Source organism: Lactuca sativa, chromosome 4 (genome assembly GCF_002870075.4).
Source record: "Lactuca sativa cultivar Salinas chromosome 4, Lsat_Salinas_v11, whole genome shotgun sequence".
In the NCBI taxonomy this organism is placed as follows: domain Eukaryota; kingdom Viridiplantae; phylum Streptophyta; class Magnoliopsida; order Asterales; family Asteraceae; genus Lactuca; species Lactuca sativa.
The window spans coordinates 368,315,284-368,326,191 of NC_056626.2; the positions used below are offsets into that span (position 1 = coordinate 368,315,284).

At 31.4% G+C, this 10,908-nt stretch overlaps 1 protein-coding gene across 1 annotated transcript; it reads left to right on the forward strand.

The window, feature by feature from the left end:
* Nucleotides 1-4,112: 4,112 nt before the first annotated feature.
* On the forward strand, nucleotides 4,113-7,672 carry LOC111891516 (uncharacterized). The gene is made up of 6 exons (XM_052770650.1): nucleotides 4,113-4,494; nucleotides 5,273-5,511; nucleotides 5,589-5,847; nucleotides 6,720-6,899; nucleotides 7,020-7,175; nucleotides 7,250-7,672. The coding sequence occupies exons 1-6, from the start codon at nucleotides 4,465-4,467 to the stop codon at nucleotides 7,415-7,417; spliced, it is 1,032 nt and encodes a 343-aa protein (XP_052626610.1). The 5' UTR covers nucleotides 4,113-4,464; the 3' UTR covers nucleotides 7,418-7,672.
* Nucleotides 7,673-10,908: the final 3,236 nt, after the last annotated feature.

Below are 10,908 nucleotides of genomic sequence, written 5' to 3' on the forward strand. Positions count from 1 at the left end.
CCGGTAGTAACAAAATAAGAATAAGAAATATACCTTCTCAACAATTGATGTGAGCTTTAAAGTTAAATATAAGCATGTTGTGAAAGATGAAAATAGGTTCTCGTATTTTTTTTTTCAAAAAGAATTGGTACCATACATGGGCAGGTAAGAATGCACGGTATAATAGAAGTGTGCACTGAACTAGAGTCACCATTTGACCCTGAAATACCAAAAACGCGCCTCAGAACCTTCTGAAAAAAAAATCAGGTATACTCAAGGACCAAAAATGTAATCTACTCTAAACTTAAGTAAAAAAAAGAAAAAAAAGAAAAATATAAATTTTGTTGTTATGCTATATGTTTTTTAGTTTTGGTTCAAAGGCAAAACGGTGATTTAAAAAAAAACTAATAGCTAGGTTGTTAACTTAGACAATCATAAAAGTTTTATGAAACAGTGAAACAAGGTCCAAAAACTACAACTTGATTCTTTTAGGGACCAAAACCAAAAAAATCAACTAAACACAGGGACCAAATATGTAAATCACTAAAAATAAATGAAAAGACATTTTTGTTTATACTGATCCCCCCCCCTCCCCCCCCCCCCCCCCCCCCCGCGCGGCCGGTTTTGAGGTCATGGTAGTAGATTGAGCTTCATCACTTCTGCCCCTAATTTGCTATTTGCTTTATTGTAAGGAATATTCTTTACTACCATTGGATCATTTCTTGCATGTTCAGGATCCATTGATATAATTCCTGTTGTATTTCAAATTCAATAACAAAATTGTAATTAATTAATTTCTCATTGAAGTTAATAATTTATAAATTTATCTCACTTCCTGCTCATCCAAGTTTTCTCATTGCTATAGCATCACGAAGTTGATCATATCACATATTTTTCTAAATAAGAAACACTAATATCAACAAAAGAAGCTATTTAATTTTGTAATAAAGTTGAATTAAAAAATAAGTAAATAAATAAATAAGAAATAGAGGAACCTTGTATTACCACCATATTTTATGTTTGACCTCATCACCATATTTAAATCCTCCCATAATTTGAGGCATTGTGATTAACCAAAATGCAACAATGCTTGGATCTTTCATGCTATCAATAATATGCTGAAACACAAAAGTAGATGTTTTGAAGTGAGATAATTGCTACAAGAGGAAAAGGGGTAGAATCGTAATTGGCATTTACCTCATAAGGGTTTTTTGTTTTTTTCATTATGTTGTAAGCTTTGCATGGAGGCTCGATAATTTGCAAAGTAAATAAAACTAAAGGGGTGTTTCTTTTTTTCTTCATTAAACTCTATAGTGAATGACTATATGGATAAAGTGTTCTATACATAAAGATTGTAGATAAAGATGGAAAATAAAACGCAATGGATTATGAGAAATCGCAAAAAAATAAGAACCAAACCTAGGAACCAACATCGAACAAAAACCCTACTTTCTTTACTTCAAAAAAAAAAATCAACATACCTGCAGATACTCAAAACCGTAGAAAGAATTTCACAAAAAAAATGTTATTTCATAAAAAAAGGAGCCTGGAAAAAAAGATGGTGGTAAACCGAAGAAGGCATATCAAAATCAACAAAAAAAACGAAGATATAAACATAAATGATGGACCTGATAAATGATTTCTGTCATATTATCCCTAAAATAAAAAAGAAGTCATCAATGAATCTTAACATTGTCAATGATAGTGACAATAACTTAGATTAAGGAAAAAAAGATATGATATTAGAGATGAAATGGAGGGAGATGATTAGCTTCATTGCAGATTTATTGGTTATAGTTTCTTTATATTTAATAGTGTGTGGGGTTTTATGTGGTTCATTTTAAAGGAATATAAATAAGTTGTTATTTTTTGAAATAAAAAGTTATATTTCGCAATATAGCCATAAAATAACAATGTATTTTGAAAGTACATTGTTAAATGTTGGATTATACTTGTGTAGACCCATTTTCATGCATGGTTGGCTACATATAGTTGTTTTCCGTGTCACAAGTAAAAAATGTTTGAAGGTACTTATATGTGATAAACAAGGTCATTGAACTAATAAAACAAAAAATATTTTCTATAAAGAGGTCATTTAACGCTATATATATTTACCTATTTTAGTGTAATTTTTAAACATTTCAATAATACCAATAACCATACTTTTTTTTATAATTTTTTTGTAATATCTATATAAATTTGCATTTTATTTATGTGTTTCTCACGTTTAACGCGGGTCATAATCTAGTTTTTTCTATATAATATAGATTGTCTCAACTCAAATATATGACAATTTAACATATTTAACATGTCATATTTTTAGTATGAAATCTTTATATTATTATTAAACACAATTTTCTTTTTTGTATAATTATAAGGTTTTTTTTTTTTTATTTTTTATTTTTTTATTTTTTTTATTTTTTATTTTTTTAATAATCGCAGATCCGGATGTATCATTTATAGCATCTTATTTTTACAAATAATTAGTTTATAAGTTAATTAGTTTGATTTCTATCATAACATTTATTAAATAACTAGTGGGTGAACCTGTGGTGAACCACGAGTCATCATTGTGGCTGTTTTTTACGTTTATTGAATCCGTTATTACTGAAATGCGTTTTGTTTTATTCACAAATGATGATGATGAGAAAACGATGACAAAACAAGGTTCAAAATGGAACCACAAATCGATAGACAGGAAAGGGACAAAATGAATGTCAAAATGGTCAAATGACTGAAAGTGAGAAATATTAAAATACATATGGCCAATTTGTTATAAAAAATAAGTAGTAAGACGAAAAAAGGGACAAAAGGAAGGCAAAAATGGTAAAATAGACTTAAAGTGGCAAATATTAAAGAAATGACACCAATTTCTAATTACAACATGTGAGGGACCAGAATTGTCAAAATATACACAAAAGGACTAAAATTATCAAAGTATACAAAGTATTGTGGTAAATTGTTAAAATATACAAAATACACTATTCCTAATGTCTATTAATATAGTATATAAATACTTGGTATAAATGTGAATATATAATAATATAAATTTGTCTCAAGCCACATATTATCAGCCTCAAATCCATTTTTATATTATTATAAGCTATGTTTTTTTTTTATATAGTTATAAAACACTTTTTTGTATTACAGATTGACTAATATAAAGTTCTATAAACTTTCAAGTCCTCGATACCTTGACCAACTTTTATATCATTTGCAGTTGAACCTAATATCATAAATGTCATCACATTTCGAATTATATAGTTATAATCTTTTCTAGAGTTTCAGCTTAATCATCCCGGATGGCTACCTTGAATTCAAAGACACTCGCCAACTCAAAGCCCCCAAGAAACCACAACTCAACAAGAGTACATTTAGGGGTGTTCGTTTGGATGGATCGGTTTGATCCGATCCAATCAAATAAATCCAAATTGATTTCGGTTTTCAAAACATGGATCCGAATAGTCCAATCTAAATTCAAATCCGATCCGATTACAATTCGGTTGGATCGGTTTTTTATAATTCGGTTTTCAAAAAACGAAATATTTTAAAACGATATATAATTATAATATTATCCAACTTTACATAAGAACTAAAAACAAATTATTTAGTTGCGTTTTGAAATTTTTAGACAACTACTAAGAAGATATATTATAGTTAAATATTTTATAGATAGAAAACTTTTGAAAGAAGATACATATTAATGTTTTTTTATCGAATGAAACGTTTTGAACCTATTTAAAAAATAAATTACCAAATTAATAAATAACTATGGATATATATTATAAATAGATAAATAATAAATGTTTATTCGGTTTTTTTGGATTATTCGGTTCTTATTTTATAAACCAAAACCAATCCGAAATCCAAAATAACAATTCGGTTTTGTTAGAAAACCAATCCAAAAATCCGAATATCGGAACCTAATAGTCTAATCCAAATTGTCCAATTGGATAATTCGGTTTTATCCAGATAGTGAACAGTCCTAAGTACATTAGATGCATTTTTTAACAAGTAAAAGAAGAAGGATGCATTATGTAAACATGGTAAAACCTCAAGGGGTTTTGTCTGAAACTCGACATATTTTTGTAATGAACGCATCAACAACAGTCGCATTAAAACACGGTCTTCGGTCTCATGACTCTTTCCCCCAAATAAAAGTCAAAATATTCAAAATCTTCCGCTTTAAACGCGAATCGTACCAAATTCATCAAGATTTTGCCATATGGATACGAAAAACAATACGAAATTTATACTCCAAAACCCCAAAATAATTTACAATTTATAGTCTCGACTCTCGAAAAGCCTCTGACGAAGGGGCACACACGCCACACCAGCTGTTTGTTAAATCTCACCGATCTTCCAAAGATCTCAGCTCAGTTATGTCTGCTTCGAGGAATCGGCTATTGAATGCTGCTAAGAAGATGATTCAGTGAAGAAGAAGAAGACAAAGAATTTGTGAACTCTACTTCAAAGATCACTTTAATGGCAGAAACTATTGTGTTCTTGAATAAGGTATTCCTTTTGTTCTAGTTTGGGGTTTTAACTGCTTTATGATTCTATTGGATAAAAAAAGTTCGATTTTTGTTAATTAGCTCTATAGATAAGAATCTGAAGTACATAATTTTTAAATGCTTTTGTTGTATTCAATTGACTGTTTTTTTTCCCTTATTACGAGGATAGTTTTTTTGCCCAAAATTGGAAACTGAAGGTATCATAAATTGTTTTGATTATATGTTTGTAATGAAATCAAAGTGGATTCGATTTGAGTACTATTTTTATGTTCAAATCAACTAAATTTAGTGTAAAGTTTATATTTTTAGTATATGCGGTTGTGGATGCCTTAAGATTCATCAATTTTTGTCCTTAATACTTTCATTTAATCGCTTTTATATCTTTTTCTCGCTAATGATATGCATAAACATTTCGTTTGTGAGTAATGACCATAATTTTTTTGTCCAAAATTAATTCCTAATTTCTTATGAACTGAATGATGCTTTTATGTTTAACTCATCTGATAATGTTTTAAACTTCTGTTCATTGATGTACACCTCTTTGATTCTTTGTTATTTAATCTCTTTAAGAGTATTATTCTTTTATATACTTTTCCCCTTTTTTGCTTTCTTGATTTGGGTTTTGGGTATCCTATAATAAATTACCAACTTTTTCTAAAATTATTTGTAACATTCTGCAATCAATTTATATTCTTTAATTTCCATCCTTCATACTTCATTTAATCTCTTTATTTCAAGAATTCATGTACTCAATATAATCAAATCTCCCGAATTTACAGGATGCTCTCATAATCAAATCTCCAAAGAAGTCTTCTTCACCAGTTTTAAGACTAATTGTATTAATATTTTCAATGGTGTTTGGTGTTTACATTTGTTCAATTTGTTTTAAACAAATAAACATCCAAACAAAGAACACGTTTCTTGACATTGAAGTAATCCAAAGGCCATGTTACAAAGCCTTCATTGATCGATCACAAATCCCTTTCTTGCATTATCCAAATCCCAAAACTTTCAAAAGGTAAAAAAAAAAAAAAAATCATTTTCAAGATTTATAATTTATATATATTATAAATTTTGTTATTTTTGTATTTACAGACTGGAATGTGTTGGGAATCCTGTGCGATTGTTTGCAATTTTGTCAATGCAAAGATCGGGAAGTGGGTGGTTTGAGACTTTATTAAATAGTCATATAAATGTTAGCTCAAATGGTGAAATTTTTGGACAAAAATTTAGGAGAAATAATATTTCATCAATTATTAAAACACTTGATAGTGTTTATAATTTGGATTGGTTAACTAGTTCTTCCAAGAATGAGTGTTCTGCTGCAATTGGCTTCAAATGGATGCTTAATCAGGTATATATATATATATATATATATATATATATATATATATATATATATATATATATATATATATATATATATATATATATATATATATATATATATATATATATATTGGTTAATCACAAAAATAACAAAAATGACCAAAATGTGAGATGTATAATAAGAAAAGGGAAACATGCGGAAAAGTCCCATTATTTGGGAAATTTTTTGATGAAGTCCTTATTTTTTTTTTTGAGCAGAAAGTTCCGATTATTTAATTTTAGTATATTACAAGATAATCTGTCATTTCCTGTTAAAATAAAAATAAGGATTTTTTTTTGTTAATTTGGGCAAAATATTAAATAATCTGGACTTTTATGTTAAATTTTTTTAGGACTTTATCAAAAAAATTTCGAAAATAGTGTGAACAAAATGACCACTTTTTTCTTCACATATAACACAAAATAATCACCTAATTTGCAATATGGATTTTGTGAATTACGAAATTGCTTTATTAATGGTCCCCACCACTAAAAACCTTTTAAAAAATTTAAAAATAATTGTGATTATTTTTGCGAAATGACATTATCATGTCATTTCGTAAAATATGATGCCATTTTGTAATATTTTAAAAGCTTTTTTTTTGTGGTGGATACCATTTATAAAACAATATCACAATTCACAAAATCCATATTGCAATTTGGGTGGTTATTTTGTGTTATATGTGAAGAAAAAAATGGTCATTTTATTATTATACAAAATTACACATCCTATTTTGATATTTTTTATAAACCTATATTTTTTCTTGTATAAAAATGGTCAATTTGGATTAAAAAAAGGTTGATTCAGAACAATTAAAAATGATGTATTTTATGATTTACGTTTTTTTTTAAACACAGGGTTTGATGGAACACCCTAAAGAAATCGTGGACTACTTCAACGATAAGGGCGTTTCCGTAATTTTCTTATTAAGAAGAAACATGCTTCGTAGATTGGTTTCAATTCTTGCAAATTCGTACGATAAAGATGCCAAAATTTTAAATGGCATCCACGTGTCTCATGTCCACTCACACGAAGAGGTGGGCCCCACCATGAAAGAAACCCTCATCTCCCTGACTTTCTTTATCAAGTCGTTCTTTCTGCATTAACTCAAAAATAAAACAAAATAATAAATATTTGTCTTTTTATTATGTAAACAGGCTTCAAAGCTTTCTAAATACAAACCTACAATCAACACATCATCACTAACATTGGATTTAAGAGAAATGGAAGCAACAGCCATGAAAGCACTCGAGTTCTTCAATGGAACAAGGCACATGGTCCTTTACTATGAGGATCTTATCACAAACCCATCTGTAAGTACTTGTTTTATTGCATAATGTACAAGTGTTGTTGCGTAATGTATAATGTTTGATAATGGGGTTTGTAGAAACTTAAACAAATTCAAGACTTTTTGAAGATCCCACGTATGGAGTTGACCAGTAGGCAAGTCAAGATTCACAAAGGGGCGTTATCGGAACATATAATGAATTGGGTTGATGTTAACAAAACTCTTTATGGGACTAGTTATGAGAAGTTTCTTGAAGCTGACTATTGATTTTTGCATTATGTAAATAAGCATTTATCGAAGAAATTCTTCCATCGAAAAGGAGAAAAAAGGATTTTTTTTGGTTGGTTGTCTTAGGTTATTACATAGGATTGTTTGTTGGTTGTTGTAGGATAGATATGTTTTTGGTAGGTTAGGGTTTTTGTTGGTTCGTATCTGCTAGCTAGGTGATTGTTGCAAGTGCAAATAAGCTTCTAATCACATGATTTTCTTCAATTTGATTTGATTTCTTTGTTTTTTTTGTAATTTCTATAGTGAATCGAAAAGCGAAAGGGTTGGTTTTGCAAAATTACCTTGATTATGTCGTAGGTTTTACGTTTGTTTACTTCCATATAGGATGAAAATGTGAAAAAAATGAATACTGGTGTCTGTCATATAGTACATGTCTCTTGCAAATGCTATACTTTTGCTACCAACAAGATGGTCGTATATACGAATATTTTGATGTTCATTTTGTTGGAAATTTTTAGTATAAATATGTATATTTTTACTAACTTTGGACATATATAAATATATATACATATGTTGTATATATAATTAACTTTAAGTGAGTTTGTGTTCTTATTCGTGAGAGCTTCGATATACAGATGCAAATACTCATCTATTGTGGATTTTTTGCCATTACAAACAAGTATAAAAGTGGACCACTGCTGCCTCATTCGAGATACAATGCAAATACTCATCTTCTTTCCTCATTTTCTCTGCAACTATTTACGGCGATTCTTTCAAGCAAGTTGCCATATCCGGCAGTACATACTGTTATGGTACATACTATTATGGTTGTACCTTCACAACAGACAACGATTCTGTTTAAGGGAATTGAGTCCAACTTAAGCCCCAACCATTGTGTTTATTACTAACGTTTTATCTTGCATATTTTTCGATTTAGAAATGAAGCCAAGAACTAACAAATTTTGCCTAGAGCAGCAATAATCTTTGTTCATAGATTTTGTCCATGTTTACATATATACTATATCCCTTTTGTTTATACTGATGGAACCTCTCCATCTTTTCCGTGTTTAGTTGTGGAGTATGATCTGTCATTTGACCTCACTATCTCTATCGAGACTTAACAATGTGTCATGTTGATATGGCCCCCTATGTGGGTCGTTTTGGAATGTTTTGTTTTAAATTAGGAAGGTTTATATTACACAAAACATGTATTAGAATTGGTTAGGAATCTGTTAAGTACCAGGAGTGCAGGACACTATAAATAGTGCTCCATAGCTACAATTTGTGTAGAATGTAGAATTCGTTTAGGAATCTGTCAAGAATCATGACGTGTTTGGCTGGATTTATCGAGCAAAGCGTTTTTTCGAAGTTCATGGTATTGGAGAACGAGACCAGTTGCAAGTAGTTGTAATTTGTTTAGAAGGTGCAACCCTATCATGGTATTGGTGGAGCCATAACCAAAATCCATTTCATTCATGGGAAGATTTAAAAGAACAACTACTAGAACGCTTCCATCCATCATGAGAGGGGAATGCATATGAACAGTCTTTGGCAATCCCTCAAAAAGGCAACATCCAAGACTCCATAACCAAGTTCTAACATATGGCGTGCCCACCTTGACGCGGTAGAAATCTCACTAAACTCGGTAAATGGTCTTACCCCACCTCATACGATGAAACTGGTAGGCGATATGGGAGGTGAAAATGTTGTAGTGTTGATTGTGAAAGATCTATAAGCCCAAGAGTAATTATATAATGATATTTGTTAATGACATATGATCATATAGGGTCACACCTTATAGTAAGTTACTACTTATTGATTATTTATTAGAGTAATTTGATTATTAATAAATACTATCAACACTTGTATTTAATTGGAAAAACATTATTTTATGAAAATAATATTACCAACATATTGAGAATTATTGTTTCTAGGAAATAATAACAAAAGAGAATAAGAGCTAGTTATATTAATAAGGTATGAATATATATATATATATATATATATATATATATATATATATATATATATATATATATATGTTGTGTAGAAATTAAATGGACCCTTTGAGTAACCATTTAGTTCATATTTAACTACTACTTTGGAGATTATGTAAATAACACTCAACTTTGACTCTTAAAAGAGTCAAAGCTGTGGATTCCCTTCATGAAGAAGAGATAATGTGTTGCATGTCCTTATATTCCTACCATGCTTGTCATAGAGTTCCATACTTTCGTTAAATGACTTGGTGCACATATGTTAGTATATAAAGAAGGTCGTGGAGCAAAAACTAACTAGCTTTTCTCATGCTTCATCTCTTCTTTTTTCCTCCCAAAGTCCGAGAACATAAGGTGGTCTTCCCCGCGTACTGCCCAATGACCAAAATGAAAACTTTTCAATAAAAAGGGAAAAATAGGAACTATACTAGGATTCAAGTTTTACAACGGTGATCTCAGCCACTGTCTTAGTAGTTTGGCGAAGGTCCTAAAACTCCCTCGCCAACTGCTGCACCTCAATCACCGGTGCAAACTCAACTAGAAATATAATCACAAAATCATCCCATGTCATCGATTCAACTGCCGCATCACCCACAGAGCACCCAACCTCCTCCCACCAATCTCGAGCTTTTGGTCTGCCACGGATGGCGGCGGATCATTAGGATTTAGGAGGTGATCTACCAGGAGCTCTGTTGGGAGTTCTTTTCGATAGTCAGCTTCGACATGGAGTCGAGGCTCTGGGCTGATCGATCAGTGTTTTCTTTTCACGTGGGTGGCATATCCAGCTCATACAACCTCATAGAGCTGGGAAGATGTCTAGGGATTTACACTGTTGAGTGGATTCATAATCCTCATTTTTATGCGTTCTTAGATAGCAGCATCACTACTCCTCTGCATGAGTATGACTACATGCAGGTTTGGGCCCATGCTCGGGGGACTTATGTCTCCCGGTTGGCCAAGGAGAGTGCCTACCGTTCTCATATTTATCAGTTTCTTCACTAACTGCTCGCGTCCACCGTGTGTCACAGATAAGAGTGTGACAAGGTTCCTTCTTGCGACCTTTTCTACATATGGTGCCTCACTCAGACAGAGGTTCGTCTTCATCTCCCTTTCTCCCTTGCTCTCTAATTATCTGGCATGACTCTAGGTAATACGTCCTTGAGTAGGATTTGTAGGGGTCGCTGGGTTACTAGGTTGGCCATATCATATGGGGTTGACACTAGTGGGATGGTTCCTATATCTATCTAGGAGTTGAGTACTACCACTCTCCGAAAGATGCATATTTTGACCAGGGAGGCAGGGCAACCTTAGATGATACCGGAGGATAACATCATCGAACCAATTCGACAGATGGAGTCGGTGATCATTCCTAAGCCTTCCCTTGGGAGGCCTCAGAGACCTAGGCACATGGAGCCTAATTATCCAAAGCCTACTTTTGATGATGTGATGTGGGGTCTTGTCGTTGTATAGGAGGAGCGTCGTTGGATGATGGCTTTGCTTGTCGTGGTGATGTCGCATCTGGGGATGGACCAT

Excerpts from the sequence above, each read along its gene's own strand:
- LOC111891516 (XM_052770650.1), top strand. The coding sequence starts at position 4,465 with ATGGCAGAAACTATTGTGTTCTTGAATAAG. Across the intron at positions 5,512-5,588 it reads AATCCCAAAACTTTCAAAAG|ACTGGAATGTGTTGGGAATC; the intron begins GTAAAAAAAAAA and ends TTGTATTTACAG. Across the intron at positions 6,900-7,019 it reads ATGTCCACTCACACGAAGAG|GCTTCAAAGCTTTCTAAATA; the intron begins GTGGGCCCCACC and ends TTATGTAAACAG.